The sequence below is a fragment of the Bos indicus x Bos taurus genome, chromosome 17 (assembly GCF_003369695.1).
Source record: "Bos indicus x Bos taurus breed Angus x Brahman F1 hybrid chromosome 17, Bos_hybrid_MaternalHap_v2.0, whole genome shotgun sequence".
Classification (NCBI taxonomy): Eukaryota; Metazoa; Chordata; class Mammalia; order Artiodactyla; family Bovidae; genus Bos; species Bos indicus x Bos taurus.
In genome coordinates, this window is record NC_040092.1 from 6,514,729 (window position 1) to 6,540,873 (window position 26,145).

At 52.9% G+C, this 26,145-nt stretch overlaps 2 protein-coding genes across 4 annotated transcripts; one reads left to right on the forward strand and one right to left on the reverse strand.

Annotated features, from left to right (window-relative positions):
• Positions 1 to 837: 837 nt before the first annotated feature.
• On the reverse strand, positions 838 to 7,403 carry CRYBA4 (crystallin beta A4). The gene is made up of 5 exons (XM_027566435.1): positions 6,446 to 7,403; positions 5,445 to 5,563; positions 4,150 to 4,291; positions 1,939 to 2,081; positions 838 to 1,177 (listed from the first exon to the last, which is right to left on the reverse strand). The coding sequence occupies exons 1-5, from the start codon at positions 6,482 to 6,484 to the stop codon at positions 1,030 to 1,032; spliced, it is 591 nt and encodes a 196-aa protein (XP_027422236.1). The 5' UTR covers positions 6,485 to 7,403; the 3' UTR covers positions 838 to 1,029.
• A 5,141-nt stretch (positions 7,404 to 12,544) lies between these two features.
• CRYBB1 (crystallin beta B1) lies at positions 12,545 to 23,944 on the forward strand. Of its 3 annotated transcripts, none has more exons than XM_027566436.1 (5): positions 12,545 to 12,742; positions 14,545 to 14,663; positions 18,826 to 18,958; positions 21,648 to 21,790; positions 23,677 to 23,944. In XM_027566436.1, the coding sequence occupies exons 1-5, from the start codon at positions 12,560 to 12,562 to the stop codon at positions 23,858 to 23,860; spliced, it is 762 nt and encodes a 253-aa protein (XP_027422237.1). In that variant the 5' UTR covers positions 12,545 to 12,559; the 3' UTR covers positions 23,861 to 23,944. The 3 variants fall into 3 exon arrangements, with proteins under 3 accessions (XP_027422237.1, XP_027422239.1, XP_027422238.1); XM_027566438.1 differs by lacking the exon at positions 12,545 to 12,742 and adding an exon at positions 13,203 to 13,271; XM_027566437.1 differs by lacking the exon at positions 12,545 to 12,742 and adding an exon at positions 14,183 to 14,446.
• The last annotated feature ends 2,201 nt before the right edge of the window (positions 23,945 to 26,145 follow it).

Genomic DNA, 26,145 nt, shown 5'->3' on the forward strand with positions numbered 1-26,145 from the left:
AATAAAATATGTAGGAAATCCCAAATATTCAGATAGCATATCCCTAAGTAACCCATGGATCAAAGAAGAACTCATAAGGGAGACTGGAAAATATCGAACTGAGTGATAATGAAAACAACATCAAATCACAATTTCTGGGAAGCAGCTAATGCAGTGATTGCAGGGAAATTCTTAACTCTGACTATATGGGCATGCGTGCGCGGGTGCGTGCTAAGTCGCTTCAGTAGTGCGTGACTCTTTTCGACCCCATGGACCGTAGCCCGCCAGGCTCCTCTGTCCACGGGATTCTCCAGGCAAGAACACTGGAGTGGGTGGCCATGTCCTCCAGAGATCCTCCCCACCCAGAAAGCCAACCTGCGGCTCCTGCACTGCAGGCAGATTCTTTACCGCTGAGCCCCCCCTGGAAGGCTCAACTACGTGGTGTGTGTGTTAGTCACTCAGTTGTGTTTGACTCCGCGACCCCGGGCCGTAGCCTGCCAGGCTCCTCCGTCCCTGGGATTCTCCAGGCAAGAATACTGGAGTGGGTGGGTAGCCATTCCCTTCTCCGGGGGATCTTCCCAACCCAGGGATGGAACCCGGGTCTCCTGCATTGCAGGCAGATTCTTTACCATCAGAGCCACCAGGGAAGCCCATATGGGGGGAGGGGCCATAATTAATGACTCAAGGGTCTACCTTTAAAAGCTAGACAAAAGACGAATAAGGTAAACCCAAAATAATAGAAGATGAAAAAGAGGAAGGATAAGAGCAAAACTCAGTGAAATGAAACACAGACGGCCGACAGAGAAAATCAGCAAAGCTACACGCTGATCCTCTGAAAGGATTCACCAAGTGGAAAACCACAGGCTAACACTAGGCCTTTTATTTTAGTATTACTTTTAGTTTTTCGTGCTGACTGTGCGTGGACTGGCCCACAGGGCGAACGGGTGCATACGGGTTACGGGGCAGGCAGAGGAGAGAGCAGGCAGCAGCGTCCGCGGTTCCTCTGTTCCAGACAAGCACACGTCCCCCGCTCGGCGCCGACCCCTCGGCTCACTGCTGGATCCTTCGGATGCTCTGTACCTGGAAGGTCTGGGCGTGAGAGCCCCACTCCCGGAAGTGCTTATAGTCGCCCGAGTGGTGGTCACACTCCAGCACGTACTGAAAACCTCGGTAGCCAGGAAACTGGGAGCAAACCCAGCTGCAAAAGGGAAGGGGGCAGGCCGTTACCTTTCAGGAGGGACCAGCATGGCCACCAAGGCAGAGACACAGGCGGAGCCGCGGCTGCGAGCACACTCCACCACCCCGCGTTCCTGCCCAGAACGCGCCCTGCTCTGCCCGCCACCGATCACGCGCTTCCGTCTGCCAGCAACACCCTTCGGGCCCTTCTTTGCCTGGTCGAGTTAATATTTATCGTCCAGGTCTCAGTCCGATCTTCCCTGCAACGGGGGCGGTCTGACTTCTCGTCCCAATTAGGCCACCGTCCCCCATCGCACCTTTGTAGCACTCGCGTAATTAGGTAATTAACATATTATTTGTAAAAAAAAAAAAAAAAAGTCAGGCTCTTCTGCCAACAGTAAGCACCTGTGTGCCCTGGTACATTGTTATTTAGTGCCTACACAATGCCTGGCACAATAAATATTTGATGAGGAAAGGGAGGGGGGAGGAAGGAGGGGGAGGGGAGGGGGAGGGAAGAGGAGGAGAGAAGGAAGAGGGAGGAGGGGGAGGGAGGAGGAGGAGTGGATGGCAGGAGGAAGAAGGGAGGAGTCTTCCTCTTCATTGACCCTCACATTGTTCAGGACTAGACAAGGGCTGGTGTCCTCCTTCTCTGAGCTTCCCTTCCCCTTTCTGTACGAGGGAGGCGGACTCGAGATTCCCAAAAGGTCCATCCTCCTCCGGAGGTGTCCCCCCGGCCCTCTCAACCTCCTCTCTGTCCCCAGAGCACAGCCTCGATCCACTTACGCCCCCGAGTGGACGTGGAAGGAGCCCACTTCATTGCCATCCCAGCCCATCGCCTGGAGGGAGGGGTAGTCATCACTCAGCTCTCCCTTCCTGCCCAGGAAGTTCTCCTGCTCGAAGATGGTCAGCCTCGAGTCGCGGTGGTTCTGCAGGGAACAGAGTCAGAGCATCAGGGTGTCAGTCGGAAGCCCCAGCCAGCCCCTGCATCCCAGCTCTCATCTCCAAAAATCAGCCTTCCTCTCCAGCCCTCTGGAAGGACAATAAGGCAACAGGCACTGGAAACCTTACAAGAGCCAAAACCTTCCAGAAATTTACACAAAATAAACAAGGACAACAAGCCTTGGTGATAAAAGAAAAAAAGAAAAGAATCAAAAAAATCAATATGATACTCAACAGCAGGGGATCAGGGGGTAAGCCGGAGTGTTGCACTAGGGTTAAGAGAAGGGTGTGGAGATCTGGGTTCAAATCCTGATTTTCCACACACCAGCTGACTGAGCTTAAAAACATGCCCCACATATACACAAGGGAATATTACTCAGCCATTAAAAAGAATGAAGTAATGCCATTTGCAGCAACCCGAATGGACCTAGAGATTGTCATACTGAGTGAAGTAAGTCAGACAGGGAAGGAGGCAATACCGTATGACATTCCTTATATGTGGAATCGAAAAAGAAACGATGCAAATGAACTTAACTTACAAAACAGAAAGAGACTCACAGACTTAGAGAACGAACTTAATGGTTGCCGGAGGGGAAAGATGGGGGGATGGGATAGTTAGGGAGTTTGGGATGAACATGTACACACTGCTATATTCAAAACGGATAACCAACAAGGTCCCACTGTACAGCACATGGAACTCGGCTCAGTGTCATGTGGCAGCCTGGATGGGAGGGGCGTTTAGGGGAGAATAGATGCTTGTATATGTGTGGCTGAATCCTTTCCCTGTCCACCTGAAACCATGGCAACATTGTTAAATTGGCTATACCCCAATACAAAATAAAAGTTTAAACAGACAAAAAACCTGTCCCACAGCATTTCTGAGCCTGTTTCCGCATCTATAAAATGAAATTAACCACATCCACTTTTGCAGAACTCGTAAATTAGGTAGAGGCAGGGATCGCTTCGGTGAGAGCCCGTGTGGGTCCCCATATGGGCACAGTGGCTGGGCTGTCTGTGGAACAAGTGATGAGCCATAAGACAGTATACTAGGTAGGCACCATGGAAAATGTCATAGGCAAGATTTAATCACCCAAAGGGTGACTGGAATATATTTGCAGAGGGGGTAAGGCTGGTTTCCAAGCTTTAGGTTCATTATGATTCAATTTGTATAACCAAATGAGATGCATATGTAAATATATAGCCTTAGATGGTATAGATACACAGATCTAGACATCGATATGGACATCAATCACTGCAGATAGAATCTGTGGGTAGCACAGAAACCAAGGAAATCTCAAGTACCGATAACAGTAGGCTTCTGTCTCAGAAGTGTGGGTATAAGTGACTTTTATTTTCTTATTCAGCCATATTGGGTTTTTCCCTGAACTTTAGGGGATACATACATGTGCTGTAGTTATTTAAAATTCATCAAAATTGTTTTTGAAGGAGAAAAATATACCTTTTTGAGCCTCAGTTTTTTCATCTGTAAAATGGGGATAATAATACTCACCTCGCCCCATACTCTGTAAACAGTAGCTAAAATATAAAATCAGGAACACTGACAATGAATTAGGAATAAGACATAGGACCCTTCTTTCTTACATCACCCTGCCATCTCTGGTACCCAGCCTCTCCCAGTGTCCCTGAGTCACGAAAAGAGGGACATAAGGTCCAGAGGTTAAGACTCCATGCTCCCAACACAGGGGGCACAGGTTCAGTCCCCAGTCAGGGCACTAAGATCCCAAAGGCCGCACGGCACGGCCAGAAAAAAGGAAAAGGACCCAAAACAGGAAGGAGTTCATGTCACAACCAGAGTAGCAATGGGCAGAATGTCTGTGGTGGGCTCTGTCCATATGTACATTTTTTTCCCCAGAACTTAAGTACCATGGCCCCATTTTAAGATGAAGAAACTGAGGCTCAGAGAGGGGAGGGACCGCCACGGCTTGAAGCACTGATGCGAGAATCTGAACTCTGGACATCCAATTCCCAAGCCCCCACTGGAGGGGCTCAGCCCCCCGCCCCCGCCTTCAGGGGCCAGGCAGTGTCGGGACTCACAGCGCAGGCCACCGGCCGGAAGGAGGTGAGCCGCTCGGCGGGGTAGGACGTGTTGCCGCTCCACGCATCCCAGGATGGGTACTCACCCCGCTCCAGCACATACTGCTGCCCTTGGAAGCCGGCATGCTCAAAACCCACCCACCTGCCAACAGAGGATAGAGGGTACAAGGGGTTAGGAGGCCTCCGACCCTGAGTTCTAGACCAGTGGTTGTCATACAGGGGTGACTTTACCCCCCACCCACCCAAGGAGGCATTTAAAATGTCTGCAGGCATTTTTAGTTGTCTTGCTGGGAGTCCGGAGGAGAGATTTGCAACTGGCATTTGTGAGTAGAGGCTGGAGATACTGCTAAACATCCTCCCATGCACTGGGCAGCCGCCAGCACGGAATTACCTGACCCCAAACATCCGTAGTGCCAACGTGGAGAAGCCCGCTGCCCCCCTGCGCATCCTGCAGGCAGGGGACTGGCCCCTTGCAGGTGCCTGCCACCCTCGCGCCTGTCCCCCTGGGCCACGTAGATGAGACTTGACCATGCGCTGACTTCGGCTTTGGCCATCTCATTAATCTCCGTCTCTCTTTTTACTTTTTTCAAATTTATTTTATTTTTGGCTGCGCTGGGTCTTCGCTGCTGAGCACGGGCTTTTCTCTAGCTGTGCTGTGCAGGCTCCTTATTGCGGTGGTTTCTCCTGTTTTGGCGCACAGGCTCTAGGGCACGGGCTTAAGCTGCTGTGGCCCGTGGGCTTAGCTACCTCAATGCACGTGAAATCTTCCCCAGCCAGGGACCAACTCACATGGCCTGCACTGGCAGGCGGACTCTTTACCACTGGACCACCAGGGAAGTCCCCCCTCTCTTTTTAAACAAAACGTATCTCATGCTCAGAGCCTCAGTCAGGCAGCAACACTTAACTAAAAATTACTAGCATTATTTTTCACTATATTTTTAGTTACCTTCCACTTTTGGTGAGTGATCTTGACTTTTGATTTGTACCTAACAGAGACATTTCAGACCCAACACTGGATTTTGAAGGTCTGCCCCCACAGGGCTGCCTCATCCAATGTGCAGACTCTGTGAATGGCACCACTGCCCCCCCACACACCCAGCTACATTTGGGCAGTGCACAACCTGTGCAACCTTACATTGCCATCCTTCATGCTCCCCAGCATCTCAGATCCATGGAGAAACACTGGTACAGTTAGAGCCAGGGAAAATAGGACCTGGAACGTCTAAAAGTCCCAGCACCCCTCTCTAGATACCTTCCTGTCTCCCCAACCCCGACTCCGATCCCCCTGGACTCACGCGCCACTCAGCACTTTCAAAGATCGAACAGTCTCGAAGCCAAGCTCCAGCACGCTGGGGCACTCAGCCGTGAACTCATGCCGCCGGCCCTGGAAGCCCTCCTCATCCCACACCACGATCTATGCCGGAAAGAAAAGGTAGGGACCCACATCAGAGTGCTGGGCAGCGGGGGGGAATGGGAGACGGTGAGGGGTTAGGAATGCACCCCAGGACTCAGTGTGGGGCAGGCCAGGTAATGCAGGGAGGCAAACTCAGATGCCTTCAGGGTCCAGGGAGGAGAGGGTGAGAGCTGAGACTCCGGGAGCACAGGCCCTGCTCAGCGCCACCTACTGTTGCCACATGGTAATGCGACCAACCGTACAATTTTCCCAAGACAACCCCTGTAACAACCTTTCTGTAAGCTCTCCCGGTGTTCAAAGGCTGACGACAAATTCAGAGATTTTAGGGGTTTTTTTTTTTTTTTCTTCTTTTTTAACACAGAGGAAACCAAAGGAAGCATGCCCAGAGACTGTGCAACATCACCAGCTGGCCTTTTCTGCCAGCGGTAGTGGTGTTGTCGACTCTTTGCGACCCCATGGACTGCAGCCCGCCAGGCTCCTCTGTCCATGGGATTCTCCAGGCAAGAACACTGGAGTGGGTTGCCATTCCCTTCTCCAGGGGGTCTTCCCAACCCAGGGATCGGACCCAGGTCTCCTGAGTTGCAGGCAGACTCTTTACCGTCTGAGCTACAGGGAAGACCTGTTTTCTGCCAGAGAGATGGTTACGTTTGGGGACAGGAAGCCCCAACTTCAAGTCAAGAACCTCTGTGTGTGACCTCTGGCAAGACCCTCTCCCTCTCGCAGCCTCAACTACATCCTCTGTGAAATGGGCCCTCATTACCGCCCTGCTCCAGGGGTGAGGTGGGAACTCAGTGAAGGTGGGGCAGGGGTCCGCAGGACTTGGGTTTGACCTGTGCCCTCGCCCTCCCGACGTCGCCCCCCACCCCCAGCGCCTCTCCCTACCTTCCAGTGTCCTGCCGACTTGGTGCACTGCAGAGACATGCCGCTCGTTTCCTAGGCGACAGAAGAAGGTGAGGAAGCTTCCACCCTGACTCTGCTCCCCTCCTTGAAGCCGAAGTCTGGTTTGAGCAGATGGGTACCCAGGTGGGGTCCAGAAGTGCCCCAGGTGAAGGGCAAAGTGTGGCTTTGGGCTGTCCCCTTCCTCCACTTTCCAGTACCGTCTCCTTCTCTTCCATCCTCTCTCTGTCTCAAAATGAACCCATTCTGGGTCCTGTTCCTCTAAGCCCCCTCGGTGCTGCTTTATCTACTCAGTAGGGGGAATTTTCCATGGCTGCGGGTGGGTGGGTGCTGCACCCCTGGCAAGCGCCAAGGTGCTCAGCTTGAGAGGCTCCCAAAGACAGCTCCTGACCTAGAAAGGAGGCTCTAAGAGCGTAAGGTGAGGCCGCAGGATTACAGGAATCATTTGGGTTTCAAACGGCAGTCGCAGGTACTGGTCTCGAGGTCTGGAGCCTGGTTCGATGAGGATGGCATTTGGGATGACTCAGTGGTATACCCCCAGGACTGGGGACAAGGGGCTCCCCTGCCTCCCAGGAGACTCACCCAGAGCTCGAATCCCACCCCTTCTCCAAGCCGGGGACTTACCGAGATGGACCCAGAGAACATGCCAGACCCAGGAACGGCCGAGGTCAGGCTCTTATAGGCAGGGAGGAGAGAGGGCCCCTGGGGGGACAGATCCCTGACTCAGCAAGTGAGTGACAGGAACAAAAGCCAACCCCGCTTGTGGCTCTGATGGAGAGGTGTCAGCACCATTGGCCTCGGCTGGGAGGGAGAGGCCAGGGTGCCCCCCTCGGGGATCACCCGTGAAGAAGGCAAGAGGAAGACGGTCCCCCCTAATCAGCTCCACCCTGATTCAGCAGTGGACCAAGAGTCCAAACACCTCAGCCTTCCTAGCCGTGTGACCTGGGGCAGGTCCTCCCCGCTCTGTCTTCCTGTAAAACGGAGCAAGGATAAACTATAAAATGGCATGAGAGTATGTCACGTGCCTGGCACAGGCATTCAACAAATACCTGTGCCTCTGCCCTCTCCCAGCTCCCTCCCTCTTCCTCCTCCAGTGGGGGTAACCAGGGTGGACTTCATGGCAGACACTCGGTTCTGAAGGGCGGCACTGAAACTTCGGTGGCATTGGAACTCAGTTCTGAAGGGTGTGGGGGATTTATAGCGAGTGAGATGCTTTTGCTAGGCAAGAGTGCACAGGTGGGAGTCTGGGGCTGGTGACCCAATGGGGCTGAAGGAGCGCAGAGGGACGCAGGCAGGACAGGCGGCTGGGCCAGGGCCTCCGGGGCCCACGAAGCCCAGAGACGGGTCCAGCTCGCTCCGTGGGCAGAAGGAAGGCGCTGGTGGCCTGAACATGCTTTACAAACTGTGCTGCACCGCCGAACATCCGGGGTTTGTAGAATTCGCTTCCTGCACACGTCTCCCCCCATTCCTACCCTCTGAAATTGGCCCAAGAGGGTCGTCTCACGGCATAGGGAAGACCATGACTGGAAACCAGATCCCTCCAGGTGAGCTGGAGAATGTCCACGTCAGCTCACGGAGCTGTGAGCTGTGAGATGGCAATACCAGTGCCCTCTGGGTGGGTTCTATGCAGCCCGATCAAAGGCACGGCTTTGAGATCAGGTTGCCAGGAAGGTGAAAGGCCAAGAATGCAGCCTCCGTAGCCAGACGGCCCGGGTTTACATCCCACTCTTGGTGGCTGGGTAACCTTGAGCCTGTTACTTCATCTCTCCAAGCCTCAGTTTCCTCATATGTAAAATGGGTATACAGGTAAATTGGGTTCAGCCTAAGAGATGCGGTATTGTGAGGGTAAATGTGAACTACACACAAACAGCATCACTGTTCTGGAACGGCTCCTGGAACCTGACATTCATCACGTGTCTCCATCATCACTGGCATCATTGCAGCTAATTAAAAAAAAAATTACTATTGACACATCTTCACTTCCATGTTTACTGCAGCGTTATGCACAATAGCCAGGATGTAAAAATAACCCAATTGTCCATAATATTGGATAACTGAAATAACCTAATTATCCATCCACTCTTTATCCAATGAGTGGATATATAAGATGTGATATGTAGGTACAATGGAATATTATTCAGCCTTGAGAAAGAAGAAAACCCTGCCATTCGTGACAACACAGATAGACCCCCGAAGGCGTTATGCTAAGCGAAATAAATCAGAGAAAGACAAATATCGTAGGATCTCACTTACACATGGAACTGTAAAAAGACAAAATCAGAGAAGTGGAGAGTAAGATGGAGGGTACCGGGAGCCGGGAGGTGGAAGAAACAGGGAGATGATGCTCACGGGGCATAAACTTGCAGTTATAAGGTTAACGAGTTTGGGGACCTAATGGACAGCATGGTGATTATAGCTGGTAGTGTAATGTATACTCTAATGCTGCTTAGGGAACAGATCTTTCGTGTTCTCCCCACAAGAACGTGTAGAGTAACTGTGAGGTGGCAGGGAGGGGCAATCACCGCGCAATTTGTAAATGTATCAGGTCAACTTTCGGCTCACCTTTACCTCTGTTGTGTGCCGGTTATATTTCAGTAAAGCTGGGGGGAGTGATTCCTCTTAAATGTTTATTAAATACTTAATGAATACCCTTAATTACCTGAAAACACTTACTTGTATGAAAGCAAGAGGGCATGGTTTTTAAGAGCTTGGGTTCAGGAGTTCAAAACGTGTGACTTCCAATTCCATTCTTACAGATGAGGAAGTGGGCTGAGAGAGGGCAAAGGGATTTGCTTCGGTTTCCTCGTCTGCGAAGAGGATCAATCCCAGCGCCCCCACCGAAATAATGAGGATTACAGGAACCACGTCAGTCAGAAGCTCAGAGTGGAGCCACCCAGCATGGGGGGGAGAGGGAGGCATAGGAGGGGCCCCCCTACCTCCGACCCCACCGTTTGGCTGACCGCCCATTGCCATAGGGGACACGGAACTGCCCCAGACGTCTTGGCCTTGAAACCCAGACCTGTGGGTGGCCCCCACCACAGGCATCTTGGCCCCTGTTCCAGTGGCTGCCCCATCCTGCGGTTGCTGCCCCCCACAACAACCAAGGCCTTGGCCCAGGATCAAAGGCTGGGGGGGAGGCTGGGAAGTGAGGGGGTGTGAGGTGGGGGGTGGGCAGACGGCAGAGCTGCCCCTGGGTCATGCGAGGCGGAGCAGAGGCGGAGCTGGGCTCCGTGGGGAGTCTGGGACCCTGGACTCCCACAGAAGAAACAAGAACCTAAGGAGAATCCCGTTCTCCCCCACCCCATCACCACCACCAGGGGCTGGGGAGGCAGACTGCAGGCCGGCGTGGCCCGGCAGCGCCCCGCTGTCCCCCACCGCTGGCTCGATTGTCAGCTCATCCTGTGTGGCCATGGTGAAATCCACGGTTCCCCCCGGGCCTCAGTTTCTCCAAGTGTGAAATGTGGGGATTGGATGAGGAGATTTCTGGCATCCGTTCCCTTGTTCTGACTCTTTATTGCTCTATTTGACATCTGTCTCTGTCTGTCTGTCCGTCTCTGTCGCCATCACCCTTCCCTCTCCCCATCCATATTTCTGTCTCCATCATCCCTCTTTCTCTGTCGCTCTCCACTTCTCCCAACCTGAGTCCCTGTTCTCTCTCCCAACTGGTTTCCCTGGTTCCCCCTGCACCAGCCCATTCCTGGCTCTGCCCTCTCTGTGCCTTAGTTTTGCTCATCTGACAAATGGGTATAATCAAAGTACCTGATAAGGTGGATTGTCCTGGGGACTGACCCAGGTGGCAGGGGTAATGCATCAGTGCTACCCCTTGTCCCCTGCCTTCCTGGGCAGCAACCCCACAGGGACACCTGAGCCACTTGTAACCGCAGACACAGAGGCCCCAAGGGGCAGACTTTCCTAAGGCCACGCAGCGCAGAGTGGCTGAGCCTGGATTCCAACCCAGGTCTCCAACCGACCTTCTGGAGGCTCCTGCTTTCCCTGGATTGGCAGCCAGTGGGGACCCCATCACAGGCCCATACCCGGCGGGGGTTTGTGAGAGCAGCTTCGGGGCAGGGGCCCGGCAGAGGCAAGGCCATGTGGCTGCCGGCCAGGGTTTCTGCTGTGCGTGCTGGGCTCACAATGGAAAGTGCTGGTCTCCGCAGGAACCCAGCAGGGCCAGGGCTCTGAGGCCCCCCGACTCTCTGCCCAGGGCCTGCTGAGCCAGCTGCCACTTTGTGCCACAGAAGACAGGATCTGGTGTCTGCCAGACTATAAAATGGGGGGTCGGCCTCTGGTCACCCACTGCACCAAGCCTGCCCGCCTGCCTGTCCTCCAGCAGCAAATAGCAGGGCCCCAGGTAAGAGGGGACCCACCCTCGGCCAAGAGCCCCAGGGGAGGGGAGGGGAGTGAGAAAGGGAGACAGAAAGCAGGGATAGAAGAGAGTCAGAGAGATGGGGGTAATCAGGAGACAGGTGGGGAGAGAGAGGAGGCAGAGCGAGGAAGAGAGGGAGGGAAGAAAAGAGAAGAAAGACAAAGAACAAATAGATGCAGAGGTATAAACAGGGCAAGACACTGGGGGAGAGAGAAGCAGAAAGAGACAGGAGGGTAGGCACAGAGAGAGAAGACGGGAATAAAGAGGAAAACCGAGAGGGAGGGGTAGGGGAGGAGGAAGGGAGCAATGGATGAGAGAGGGATGCGGGGTGTGGCAGGGCAGGAAGGAACCCAGTGCCAGCCCAGGGGACTGTGGATTCAGAGCCTGACTTTGGGGGCGGGGGAAGCAAGAGCCTGGAAGCCACAGATGTGGCCCAGCTGTCTGGCCTCCCTACAGCCGGGCAGAGCACCCCGGAGCGATGACAGTCCTTCTCAAGAGGCAGCCCAGGGAGGGGTCTGCTTGATTGAGCCCAGCTAGCTCTTCCTCACAGAAAGTGTTCAGGAAGCTGCAGCCAGGAACTCTTGATCTGTGCTGGATGCGGGTCCTGGAGTCTCTGGGAACGGTCTCCAAAGTTAAAGGGGGCATTTTTCCACCCCCTGGGGACAAAGACAAGGCGTTCTTCAAACACTCAAGGCGCCCATGACCCCCACTGGAACTGACCAAAGGTCTCTCCACCCAATGCCTACACGACCACAGCCCTTCTTTTAGAACCCTGACAGGCGTCTCCTGAGCCTCCCGCAGCCCAGGCCTGTGTCTGCACCCGCACACCTGTTCCCAGGCAATGCCAGAGGCACGGTTTCAGAAAAAGGAGAGAGGAAGAGGCATTCGTGCACTCTCTGGACAGGTGTTAAGTGAGCCTCTCCCATGTGCCCGGTGCTGAGCCAGGCACTGAGGGCGGAAGGATGAGTCAATCAGGATAAGCAGGTGGCAAAGCCTCGGTGGCACACATGGTAAAGCGTCTGCCTGCAATGAGGGAGACCCGGGTTTGATCCCTGGGTCAGGAAGATCCTCTGGAGAAGCAAATGGCAACCCACTCCAGTACTCTTGCCTGGAAAATTCCATGGACTGAGGAGCCTAGTAGGCTACAGTCCACGGGGTCGCAAAGAGTCGGACACGACTGAGCGACTTCACTCAAAAAGCCCAGTCTCTGGGTTTGTCTGGTGGCATTGAAACTGGAGGGAGTCCCACCACTTAGCAGCTGTGTGGCCTCGGGCAGGCCGCCTCCCCTCTCTGAGCCTCAGCTTTCTCCGAGGGGATAAGAGGTTATCCTGAGGGAAGGATGCTCCATTCATGAGCCTCATATCTCTCGGGCTTCCCCAAGTGGGACATTCTTGTTATGAATCTGCTGGGGCACATGGAAGGTGCCCTGAGCCAAGAAGCGTGCTAAGTGATGAAAGCGTGAGAAGTGACTCCAGGGGGCAGAGAGGAAGGACACGGCAGCCAGCGGGGTGCAGGCAGCTAGGAGGAATGAGGGGGTCCCCTCAGAGGAGATGGGAACAGACAGCTTTCCAGGCTTCTGTCTTAGAAGGAGAAAGAGAGGAGGGGAGTTTGGAGGAGCCTGAGCACACAGGCGGATGGGGGGACGAGAAGCAGGGAGGCAGCCCGGGGGTTGCCGGGCCTGTCTGAACCCGGGCCAAAGGGTTCTCTTCACAAAACTTCCGCAGGCGGCAACCATGTCTCAGCCCGCGGCCAAGGCCTCGGCCACCGCCGCCGTGAACCCAGGGCCCGACGGGAAGGGGAAGGCGGGCCCACCCCCAGGCCCCGCCCCGGGATCCGGCCCCGCCCCCGCCCCCGCCCCGGCCCCAGCCCAGCCGGCGCCCGCGGCCAAAGCGGAGCTGCCTCCCGGCAGCTACAAGGTGAGCGCGCGCCTGGGGGCGGGGCGGCGGGGGCTGCACCCCCGCGCCTGCGCGCCCCCCGCCCCGCCCCGCCCCGCCCCCGGCTCCCCCTCCCCACCTCCCTCCCCCACCCCGCGTCCCCGCCAGATGCCCAACAGCTTGCACCTGCTTTCGAGTTTTTGTCGAAAGCAAGAAACAGGAGGAAAGAAAGCGGGCTGGCTTAGCATCAGGAAACAGCTGTCCCAGAAGGTCCTCTCGGGCAGAAGGCCGCCCTCAGCTCCTCCTGAAAAGTGTTTCCAAGCGGCCGGTCAAGCTGAAAGGGCTCCCGGAGAGCCAGGCATCCGGTCCCCTGGGACCGGGTTGGGTTGCAACCGCGGGTATTCAGAACTGGGTCATGACACGCTGTCAGGCGGTCCACCCGCCCCCCACCCCCACCCCGGCTGGCTTTTACTTATGTGGCCCCTTATTTAATGGTTTAATTTCAATTTGATTTTTCATGAATACAACACGCATCTGCAAACCCGCTATTTACACGAAAAGGCAGGACTTGGTAAACAGCCTCTATCTAACTTCAAAGTGTCCCCCGCCCCCGCCCCTCCACTCCTCCTACCCGCCCCCCACACCCTCCCGGGAGCCCACCTCCCTCCTCCCCTAGGAGAGGGAACTGCCATCCTCACCCCGCCCCCTCACCTGCTTGCTTGCTGTTTTATGTGCTTTGATGCATTATTCTTTTAAAAGTATATATTTACACTTCATTTGTCTTTAACTTATTGAAATATACTGTATGTAACCGTTCCGGGGTTTTCGTTTTTCTTTTGTACGTCCTATGAGATTTATAACAGCCACTGATGCTGTGGTGCATTGCTGTGGGTCATTTGTTGTGGCTGCTGTGTGATATTTCAGAGCGTGTCCATCACTCCTGACTATCGTGGGGTGGGTGCGAGCTTTGCTGTCAGCCATGTCACCTGCAGGAGCTTCTCTTGGGCGGATAAGTGTAGGAGTGGAAGGGCTGGGTCATGGGTGTGTTGAACCTCTCTCCCTTTTACCGCTGGGGAAATCGGGGCTCGAAGAAGGCACACGCTTGCCTCAGTTCAAGCGAATGGCAACGTTTTCCCAGCTCCAGACCACGAGCAGACAAAAACCAAAATTGGATGCTTAGTGAGAGGAGGGTACTAGCCCATGTAGACACAGAGGCCCCTGCTTCTGGCCTCCCTTGTGGTTTGATGGGTAGACTTATGAATGTTTCCTGAGTATCAGCTCTGTGGCAGAGGCTGGGGCTGGGAGATACAGAAATAGATCCACCCCTTTGGAACCGGTGAGTGAAAGGGGAGATGGGCACTTAGAGACCCGGAAGAAAAGCACCAGTGACTGTGTCTGTTTTATTTGTGCTGCTGATGGGATGGACACAGTGAGAGGAGGTGGGGGGGGCATTCGACCAAGCTCACTCAGGGAAAGGGTATCAGGGAGGGCTTCCTGGAGGAGGTGACATCTGATCCTAGAACAGGACAGGGGACATGAGTTCCAGGATTGGGGTGTGTGCTGGAGAGGGCTTCCAGGCAGAAGGAACAGCACAGATAAATAGCCCTGGACGGAAGATCCATCCATCCGTTCCTAAGGATGGCACAGACATTAAGTTCAGAAGTGGAGGGAAGGCAGGACAGGATCGTTTCACAGACCTTGGCTCCGAGCAAGCTCTCAGTTGATCTGGGCACGGCCTGCTCTTCGGTACGGAGGTACTTAATGCATATTTGCCCTGGAGCCTCTCCGCTTTGGAGGTACTCCCCTCACTCTGCTCCCTGGGCACGGGGGCTTCTTTCCTACAGCTGGTGGTCTTTGAGCAGGAGAACTTTCAGGGCCGGCGGGTGGAATTCTCCGGGGAGTGCTTGAACCTGGGAGACCGTGGCTTCGAACGAGTGCGCAGCATCATTGTCACCTCCGGACCGTGAGTGTTTAGGTGGGGTGGCGGGGGGGGGGGCACTCCCACAGCCTTAGTAAAATAGGAATACTAAAACAACCATAGCTGCCCTTTACTGCCTTCCCCTGTGCTAGCAGAGACGCACACGGTCATCCCTCAGTACCCTCCGCGGGCTGGTTACGGGACCCCCAGCAGATACCGAAATCTGCCGATGCTCAAGTACCTGGATAAGGCATAGTCCAGCCTGACTTCTGTATTCACAGATGCAGGACCACCCCCCATACTGGGGCCAACTATGTATTATTTCTAGGGCTTGTTTCAAAGCCAAGAGGAAGAAAAGGGAGGTATGGTTCTCCTTCCCATTTTACAGATGAGGAAACTGAGGCACAGAGAGGTGATCTGATAAGCATAAGGGCACACTAACAGTAAGGCATGATTCCAGGCTCCAGGGAAATGTTGTTTCTGCTGCAGAAGGAGCCCCCTGCCCATCACTGATGGCAGGAGCAGGGCAAAGTGCCAGGTGTCCTCTAGCTGTCCCCTCTCCTGGGCAGCAAGCAGCCTTTAGGATAGTAACGAGCTTCTGTTGAGTGCCCACGAGGTGCCAGGCGCCGACTGAGGGCTTTACCTAGCTGATTCTACAGTGCTTGTGGGGGAGGGGTGGTTCTTATTCCCATTTGATGGATGGGGAAACCGAGGCTCAAAGGGTGAGTGGCAGAGCCTGGGTTCGACTCAGGTTGACGCGTTTCACTCACAGTGCCTGTATCATCCTGCTCCACAGAGGCAGGAATAATTGTCCCTTGGACATAGTGGTTGTGCCAACTTCAACCCCTGTGGACTACGCTCAGGGCACAGGGCCAACCTCTGGACAAGACCCACAGGGCCCGTTTGCCTCATCTCTACAGCCAAAAAGCCCGCAAGGGGTGTGATCAGCCTGTACACCTGGCATCCCAGGGCTCTGTGTGCTACAGAGGGCAGAGATAGGCTTTGAGATCAGACAGGCCTGGGTGTGAGTCCCAACTCCCCTGTTTACCTTGTTCAGTGTCTGAGCCTCAGTTTCCTTGTCTCTGAAATGGGCAGAGTAATGGTCCCCACTCCCTTCCACTAGATTATTCTCAAGTCTGAAGGCAATAATGCAGCGTGGAACTGGCATTCTGTGGGTGCCCAGACGTTAGCTGGTGGTAACGAGGATTATTGATGCTCCCTGATGCTCTGCGTGTTTAGCCAAGTTACCATGGGCCAGGGTAGGCTGGTAACCTCAGCCCCACCCTCAGATTCAAAGCCCAGCTGAGAAGAGAAGCTGCCGGATGTGGCCAGTTTGGGTTTTCAGGCTTTTTTCATTATCAGTGACTCAAACCCAGAGTATTTCTCCTCCAGCAAAGATGCAGCTGGTCTTCGGTGTGTGCTCTGGGACTGCGCCTGGTGGGAGAGAGAAGGACCTGTGTCCCAGGGCCCCGGGCCCATGTCAGGACCAGCAGGGCCCTGGGAGAAACAGTGGTGGAGAAAGCGATGGAGGGGATGGGGTGAGCAGGGGGAGGGGAGGAAAGGTGTGCCCTCACACAGGTGGGGAGGGGAGGCAAGCCCGCCTGAAACCCACGAGGCCTCAGCGGACACTCGCCACCTCCGCCGTGTGACTTTACACCAGTGACTTAACCCCTCTGAGCCTCAGTTTCCCACGTCTGTGAACTGAGATCCCTGCCCTACCTCACTCCTTGCTCATATGAGCCACAGGAGATGAGAAAAGGCACTAAGATAGACAACTCCTCACTCGTATACCAGATCCTCACTGGGCACTGTGACTCCTGAATAAGACAGTTTTAGGAGAGGGTGTCAGGGTGGCAAGACCATCAGTTTCTGTCTTTCCATAAGCTCAGATCTCCGGCTTCCCTCCTCTTTAATCATGAACGATCTTGCTGGCTGTGTCTTTTCTTTAGACCCTCGTCACCTCCTGACAAGGTAGATGCAATCCTTTCTTCTCCTTGATGGAGGCTTAATGAGCTCAAGTGACTTGTCCAGATCACACAGAAAATAAATGCTAAAGTGGGATTAGAACTGGGGTCTGTCTGTTGCCAAAGTCTATCCTCTTGACTCCTGCACGGCACCATCTTCCAAGGCTCCCTCTCCATGCACCCACTCATCCATCCATAGATCAGTTCATCCATCCATCTGCACACTTATTCTCCATCCATTTATTTATCCCTCTGTTCAGCACTCCCTCCATCTGTCCATTCTCTACCATGCATCCAGCCAGCCAGCAATACACTCCTCCATAGACCCATAGATCCAGCCATCTACCCGGCCACCTACCTGTTCATCCACCCATCTGCCTGTTCATTCAACCATCAGTTCACCCATCCACCCGTCATCCATCCACCTGCCCATCCTTTTCTCATATGCGCCAGCCTCTGTGGGGCTGAGGCACGTTCGCTTCTATTCTGGAAGAATAAATCTGCATCATTACTTCTGTCACTCTGCTATGTGGGCTGGCGCCTTCCCCAGACGAGACCTGAGGCTCCTTGGACGCGTTCTGTTTCAGCCTGTTCTTGTAGCCTCCCCTGCCCCCATCTTCCCCTTCTCATTCTGGGTAGAGGAGGGTCCCAGCCCCAACAGGGAGATGAGACTCATGTCAGCGTCCCCAGCCCTCTCTTGTTCCCTGAGAACTCCGGAACACAAAGAGGAAAGTTTAAGGGGCTCCTTCGTCACAGCCTTCTCATCTATGAAATGGGCATCATCTTATCTCCCCCAGAATCCCTGGTCCTTTTAACAACAAGCTCACTTCCCATCCTCAATCAGGCTGCGTTGAGAAAGCCCCCATCTGATGTCAAGCTTATAATTAATCCTTTTAGAGAACTGAACAACTACATGTGCACAATCACATTTAATTCTCATAGGCATCTGAGAGGTAAATATTACTCTCATTTCCCCTTCCACTGCTCCAGTACTGATTACTGTATTCTGTATGCTAGGCCAGCCTTTATCAATCACGATTCAAGCACCTGTATCAATTTTTCCCTACCCCCATACCTCCAGGAATATTATTTGTTTAATATACTTATTTGATTTTTTACAATAGTATCTATTTATTTGGCTGCCCCGGGTCTAAGTTGTGGCACGTGGGATCTTTTAGCTGTGACATGCAAGCTCTTAGTTGCGGCACGTGGGATCTAGTTCCCTGGCCAAGGATCAAACCTGGGCGCCCTGTGTCGGGAGCGTGGAGTCTTAGTCACTGGACCACCAGGGAAGTCCCTACTCATTTTAAAATGACCCTTTTTTCACACAAATAAACATATATCAAAAGAACCTTTGCATCACTTTTACAAATGGAAAGATAGTATCATCTGCTGTAAGTAAAAGGTATCTGTAGAAAAGATTCCTACCGTGAACACAGTATAATAGCCTGCCTGCTCAAGGCTCTGGGCTGGTGGCCTGTTCTTCCTTTGCTACAAAGATAAATTGTTGTTGTTGTTCAGCTGCTAAATCATGTCCCACTCTTTGCGACTCCATGGACTTCAGCACGCCAGGATCTCCTGTCCTTCACTGTCTTCTGGAGTTGGCTCACATTCCTGTCCATTGAGTCAGTGATGCTATCTAACCATCTCATCCTCCTACTGCCCCCTTCTTCTCCTGCCCTCAATCTTTCCAGCATCAGGGTCTTTTCCAGTGAGTCAGCTCTTTGCATCTGGTGGCCAACGTATTGGAGTTTCAGCTTCAGCATCAGTCCTTCCAATGAGTATTCAGGGTTGACTTCCTTTAGGATGGACTGGTTGGATCTCCTTTCAGTCCAAGGAACTCTCAAGAGTCTTTGGGGTTTTAAAAAAATGTCTTCTGATGTGTTATTTCCCCCAAGTCCTCATAGGGCTAAAATTATGTTTAAATCCTACATCTGGGGAGATATTTGGCTTCTGTAATTATACACACCATCTCATTTAATCCTGCACCAACTTCAAGAAAATAGGCAAATTAGATGAGGAAACCAAGGCTCAGAAAAGTGAAGCGTCTTACCCATAGTCTCCCAGCCAGTCCGTAGCATAGCCTGGGATCAACCCCTCCCCGCCTCCAGCCTTGGGGCTGCCTTGCAAGGCAAAGATGGGAAGGTGAGCGTGGGGAGGGGCCTTCTCCCCATGATGGCTTCTCCTCTCTGCCTTTGCCCCTCCTGACTCTCTCTACCCTGCCCACCTCTCTCCCCATCCAGCTGGGTCGCATTTGAGCAGTCCAACTTCCGGGGGGAGATGTTCGTCCTGGAGAAAGGCGAGTACCCACGCTGGGACACGTGGTCCAGCAGCTACCGCAGCGACCGGCTCATGTCCTTCCGGCCCATCAAGATGGTGAGTGGCCCCGGACCGGGCTCAGGGCTGGGGGGAGATTCTGGGGCAGCAGCAAGCCCGAGGTGTGATGGTCAGGAGACCTGAGGAGTCAGATGAGCAGGAGAAAGGAAGAAGGAATGTTGGGCAGTGACCTCTGAGCTCGTCCAAGGGCAATGTCTCTATGCTAGTCAATTCACAAGGCACCCATGATACACTCATCACGTACCCTGGGGAGCCCGGGAGCTGCAATGACTGAAGCCTGTGTCCCCTGTTTTGTTTTTAAATATTGTTTCATGTCTTTCATTTTGGCTCTGCTGGGTTTCCATCGGTCCGCAGGCTTTTCTCTGGTTGCAGAGAGCGGGGACTGCTCTTCGTTACAGCGCACAAGCTGCTCTCTAGTTGCGATGGCTTCTCTTCTTGTGGAGCGCAGGCTCCAGGGGACACAGGCTTCAGTCTTTGCAGCTCCCGGGCTCTAGAGCACAGCTCAGCAGCTGTGGGGCTCAGGCTCAGCCGCTCCCGGGCACGTGGGATCTCCCAGATCAGGGATAGAGTCCGTGTCTCCTGCGTTGGCAGGCGGACTATCACTGAGCCACCCGGGAAGCCCCTGGAACCCAGTTTTTTCCTTCTTCACTGCTCTCAAGAGTGTGATTGAACCTGCCGGTTGTTGCCTTCCTTGATTCTGTTTGTAGAATGTTGCTAATTCCTGACTACACTTTAGAGCCTCCTGGGGAGCTTTGAAAAAATCTCGAAGTCCACCCAAAATGTCAGACATACAGGTTGAAGCTTACGTGATGGCTGCAAAGAGGATATTGCAGAAGGGCATGGTGAACTCCCTGACAAAAGTTCTATATACTGAATTAGCCCCTTTGTAATGTTTAACTAAAGTAACATAACTTCAAGAAGGTTCAAAGCTGAAACAGGTTGGAGTTATCCCCGAGCCAGTCACAGGGTTTTTTCAGAGTTATGTTGATGGCAATTCATTAGCCAGCCACATCTTTACTCACCAAGGTCAGTTTCTGATGATGGTACCAACTTCCGCTTTCTGTGGTGGAAATTTTCATAAAGAGTTGTCGTGCACGTCCATTTGAGATTATCAGGTGCCCACAGCCAGTTGTTTGGCCTCACCAGATCTGTCTTAATGGGTTATCCAATCTGATCATGTTCTTCTCAGAACCCGAGGCTGAATTATCAGCCTTAACAATGGACCCTTTGCGAGAATTCATAGATTCTTCTCTTGGTCAATGGTCCTTATAAGGCAGTCTAGGTCAACAGACGGCTGTTTGATAGAGCAATCAGCTAGGCCACTTGCAGTAACTTCTAGAGCTTTTCCGTCCAATACAGTAGCTACATGTAGCTCTTAAACAGTTGAATCTTGGCTAGTCCAAATGGAGATGTGTAGCATATATGCCAGGCTTTGAATACATAGCAAAACAGAAAAATAAGAATGTAAAACACCTCATTAGGGACTCCCCTGGTGGCCCAGGATTGAACTCAGGGGCACCGGTTCAATCCCTGGTCTGGGAACTAAGATCCCACATGCCACATGGCACAGCCAAAAATTTTTTTTAAAAGACCTCATTAATACTGCTATGTTGTCTGCCTATTGAAATTAGCACAATTTAGAAATATTTGCTTAAATAAAATATATTATCAGAAAAAAATCCTAATGCCGGGACCCTACCCCAGACCAATTGAATCCGGATCTCCGGGGCTCATTAGCAGGCACTGATTTCTTTCCATGCCTCTGAGGTCTCTGGGTAGCCAGGGCTAAGAGCCACTGGTCTAGTTCCTCCCCCATACCCCTGCCACCATCCTGGGTGGCCCATTTTCTCTCTTACCTCCAACTTTCTCCCAGCTGGGTCCCCTGGCTCCTTTCCAGCCCTCTCTCCTGGGATGTTAGAGGGATTTCTGTCTCGACCATCTCCCACATGCAGTCACTCGTTCCACCACAGACACGTGGACGTGTTTCTGCCAGGCTCTGTCGTAGGCTCTGGGTGTGCAAGTGTGCTTATAACAGGCAAGGTCCCTGCCCCCATGGGAGGCAGCTATTGAAAACCTAATCACAGAAATCCACCTGTAATGGCAAACAGCCATGGTGCTTACTGCACAGGGGTCTTGCAGGGTGTGCTCAGAGAGGGGAAGAGGAAACTGGGGCTCTGGTGTTGGGGAAAGGGGGGTGGGAGTGGCTGGGGTTGATCCGGGGAGAGAGCCCCCAAAGGATGGGGACCGAGTCAGCTGTGGGCACAGCCTTTCGAGGGACAGTTGGGGCAGAGTTCCTGGAGTGAAGATGGGCTGGGTGGAACAAGGAGCTAGAAAGGTGGGGCTGCTGTGGCTGCAGCAGAGGCAGTAGAGGGGAGCAGGGTGCAAGATGGGAGCAGGGACACGCTTCTCTGGAGGGTTCTGCCCCTGGCTGGCTGTGTGACGCCGGTCAAGAAGCTTAACTTCTCTGAGCCTCTGCACCCCTGATCAGCATAATAAAAATATTGAGTGAATTTGTGTGGAGCACTTGGTGTATTCCGGGCATCATGCTAAGTGCCCTATATGGGTTAGCTCTGTGAAGTAGAGGCTGACATCCTTATGTTTCTGGATGAGAAGGGCGCTTCAAGGCTGGATGTTGGCAATCCCATGATGGCCTGAGCAGGCTCAGCTCTCTCTCTCTCTCCACGCCCAGGAGGCCCCATTCATCACTGACCTGTCTCTCCTTCCCCAGGACGCCCAGGAGCACAAGCTCTGCCTGTTCGAAGGGGCCAACTTCAAGGGCAACACCATGGAGATCCAGGAGGATGATGTGCCCAGCCTCTGGGTCTACGGCTTCTGTGACCGCGTGGGCAGCGTGAGGGTCTCCAGCGGAACGTAAGGCCTGCTCCTGTGGGCCCTCATCCCCTGCTTCATTTCGAGCTCAGGCAGGCTGGGAGGGCCACCCCCGAGCCTGACAGGATGTGACATCAGACATGCAGGAAAGGCAAGAGGCCTGGATTCTGCCAAGAGTGTCATGCCCAAGGGGGCGGGGGTGGAGTCATGTGTTGATGAATTACTTGTTGGCGTAAACAACGCTAGCAATTGTCCTAAGAAGTGGGAAGATGCAGCGAGTCGGGGCTTCTAACCCCGTGTTTGGGTTGGAGAAATAGTGAAGCGAGGAGGAGCAGAGTGGATGTGAATAGACCAGTCTGGGTGGGTCGAGGAAGCAGAAATATCCAGGGAGAGCGGAGCCTCTGGGGACATGAGCAGAGTGACATCTGAGAGGTGAGACCATGTAACGAAAGGGCCTTGACCCTGTCACTGATGCGCTGTGGCATCTGGGTGAGCCACAAGCCCTCTCAGTGTCTCAGTGTCGCCCTCTATACAATGGGCACATCAGAGTTCTTAATCCCAGAGGATTCTTTCTGCTCTGAACTCTAGGATTTGAAGCTTTCAAAACAGAGCCCCCCCCCCTTGACCCCATGTCCGTGAGAACACAGGGAAAGGCCAGATACCCAAAGGAGGTTACTGTATCCATCCCCCTACCTCCAAAGAACCGTACAAGACACCCCTGATCTCCTCGAGGCAAGTGGAAGGCATCTACCTCTCCACCTCAGATGCTTTTCTGAGTTCCTATAACACCATCAGGGCTGTGGTCTTTTTATTGCTCTTTTATCCTTCCCTGAGACCCAGTATTCCAGTATGTAAGCCATCTGAAATTTACCAAACATTGTCAATAAGCCAGGCTCTGTGCTCGGCACACGGCAGAGGCAGAGGTGAAGAAGGCTCAGCTCCTGCCTTCAGGGGCTTATTCAGTCTAGCAGGGGGATGTCAGTACACCTGTGAGATGATGTCCAGCAATAATAGATGAGAGATGGTCCACACAGGAGTTAAGAGGGAGAAGAAAGGTTTCTGGGACTGGGTTCTGTGCGCTGGAGTGGAGGGCAGGTCCAAGGTTTACCTGAGGAGGCTAGAATTTAAGCCAGACCTTGAAAAATGAGCAGGGAGTCTGAGGGAGACCTGGAAAGACCCTCCCAGCAGAGACAATGACAGAATTAGAAATTAATCATGTATAATAAGTGGTATTACATGCTTACAATGGACTGAGTACCATGCTAACTTCTTTCAATGAATCATCATCGAGTCTTTACAATACACCCATGAGGCAGGTTTTCATCATCCCCATTTCACAGACAGCAAGCTGGGGTTCTGATAAGTCACCTGTCTAGTAAATGGCAGAGCTAGGATTTGAACTGATTGTCTCTGATACCAGAAGGTGTATTCCCAGCCACTTCACACAAATTCACTTTCCGACAAAGGAAACCACTTTCTGAACCAAGACTGCCCCTTCTTATTGCTAACCAGTCCCCAAGCCCTGTCTTCACTCCCTTGGATCCTGTTCTCTGAGCTCCAGGTCATCACTTTCAGTGGAATGTGTATTACTCTCCCTACCATGTATCTGTAATCCACTTAGCAAAGTACTCTGATTAATTTTCCCCTTTGGCCCCCCAAACCCTCATAAACCAGCTCCCATGACCATCCCCGCTTCACTTAGAGGAGGAAGCTGAGATCTGTCAGAGAGATGAGATCACTGCCCAGAGTCAGCAGGAAGGGGCCAAGCCCACCCAGAGGAGCCCCGGGTGCCCCCAGCCTGCGAGGACAGGTGAGGGCGGTGAGCAGGCTGCAGGGCTGGATGCAGGACTCGCGGGTCCAGGGGGGCGTCTAGGTGCCAGGTGGTGAGACAGGCCGCCTCCACGCCGTCCTTCTTGCTTTCCCCCCAGCTGGGTTGGCTACCAGTATCCCGGCTACCGTGGGTACCAGTACCTCCTGGAGCCTGGCGACTTCCGGCACTGGAACGAGTGGGGGGCCTTCCAGCCACAGATGCAGGCCGTGCGTCGCCTGCGTGACCGGCAGTGGCATCGCGAAGGCTGTTTCCCCGTCCTGGCCGCCGAGCCGCCCAAGTGAGTCCACGCGCCGCTCGTGTGGCCCGCCCTGCTGCTGGCTCATCGTCCCCACCTTCCCCATGCAAATAAAAATTCCTGAAGCCAAGCTGTCTCCTGGGTCTCTGAACAGATGCAGGCCTCGGTGTTGGCACGCGACTTCGTCCGTCTTGATAAGTATTGTAATAATCAAAACAGCAAGCACAGGACTTCCCTGGTGGGCCAGTAGTTGAGAATCCACCTTGCAGTGCAGGGCACACGAGTTTGATTCTTGGTCAGGGAACTAAGATTCCACATGCCGTGGGGCAACTGCACCCTCATGCCTTGACTAGAGAGTCCATGCGCCACAGCAAAACATCCCACATGATGGAACATAGATCCCACACGCTGCAGCTAAGACCTGATACAGCCAAATAAATCAAATAATTTTTTAAGTTTAAAAAACTACAACTCAAAAAAAAAAAGAACTCAGCCAGTACCACTAAGTTCTTTGCATTCTCTTTGTACATCTTTTGGACAACTCTTCAGTTCAGTCACTCAGTCGTGTCCATCTCTTTGCAACCCCAAGGACTGCAGCACACCAGGCCTCCCTGTCCGTCAGCAACTCCTGGAGTTGATTCAAACTCATGATGAGTCGGTGATGCCATCCAACCATCTCATCCTCTGTCGTCCCCTTCTCCTCCTGCCCTCAATCTTTCCCAGCATCAGGGTCTTTTCAAATGAGTCAGCTCTTTGCATCAGGTGGCCAAAGTATTGGAGTTTCAGCCTCAGCATTTGAACGACTCTGGGAGGCCAGTATTGTATAATTATTCCTATTTAACAAGCGAGGAAATTGAAGGTCAGAGAGGGAAAGCGACTTGCCTAAGGTCGCACAGCTGTCAAGTCAAGATCTGAACCCAGTCAGGTTCCAGAGTCACAGTCTTAAAAAAAATCTGTGTTTTCAAATTCTTCTCCTTCAGGTACTACTCTTCTGATTTTTTTTTTTTTTTTTTTTTTTTTTGCGTTCTCTTCTTACCACCTGTCTTGTTACTTATCATTTTTGTTTAAATAGATAGCATTGTGTGCTTAAATGCACTGATTTGTAAGTAAAACTTGATAACACTACAGGATATGGAAAACTGGCCTCCTATGCCATAGATAGGAAGCAGTCATTTAAATAAATATAATTTACAGAAGGCCAAGCACTGAATTATCAGCAGATACCACTGCTTGCTTAAGCTTTGGCCTGCAGCCTGCTCACTCTTTGATGAAATGGGCGATGAGCAAGTGTCGGAGGGAGGTCTGAAAGAAGTGCTTGCCCAAACTGAGCTGTTTCTCCCTGATTTAATCAAAGAAGAGTCAAAAGAGGGTTATTTCCTTGTATCTGATTTAGTCCTGGGTCCAAGTTCCACCTAGCATCATCTCTCCCGCTACAAATGGCACATGCCCTGTGCTGGAAATCCACACCAGGCAGCATGACTCCCATATCAAGCAGCTTTGACCGGTTATGAATCATTAATCTCTGCAGGAGGCCTGGGGGAGATGTTGCCACAGATATCTTCCTGGAGGAGAGGGTATTTGAAGGGGGCCTTGAAGGATGAAGTGGGAGCTTACTTGGTGGTGAACGAGGGAGACGGCATTCCAGGCAAAGCAAACAGCAGGGTCCCTGCTAGCCTACATCGCACCTTTGTGCAAATGATGAAAAGATACTTCTTCCTCAAGACATTTGACTGCCCGGACTTCCACTGTGGTCCACTGGTTAAGAATCCGCCTTGCAATGCAGGGGACGTGGGTTTGATCCCTGGTTGGGGAACTACGATCCCACACGCCACAGAACAACTAAACCCGTGCACCACAACTAGGGAGCCCGTGTGTCCTAATGAAAAGATCCCGCGTGCTGCAATTAAGACCCAATGCAGCCAAATAAAACAAACAAAAGAAGACATTTGTCTGCCATCTGCCAGAAAGTATTGGTATAAATCTGTGATGTCTATGATGTCAGTACGGTACCCTTATGCAGTGCCCAACCTGTACAGCTGTACTCGGCAGCCGTGGAGCATCATGGGCAAAGGCACAGAGGTGGAGAGAGCGTGTGGTGGGTCCATGTGACGCTTATTAAAGTGGGAGGAGGAGCTTGGTGGTTGAGTGGGTGGAGGTCGGGGGTGAGAAGGGAATGCAGAGTGCGGCAGAAGAGGAAGCCGGAAAGAAAAGTGGGCCTCATGACACCCCACTCTGTGGTTTTGCTGAGCTTCAAAGCTGAAGATCTTCCCCTCTGGGACATGCATTTTCCTTCTTCCTCCCACCCTAGTTCTCCCACCCTCCAATCTGACC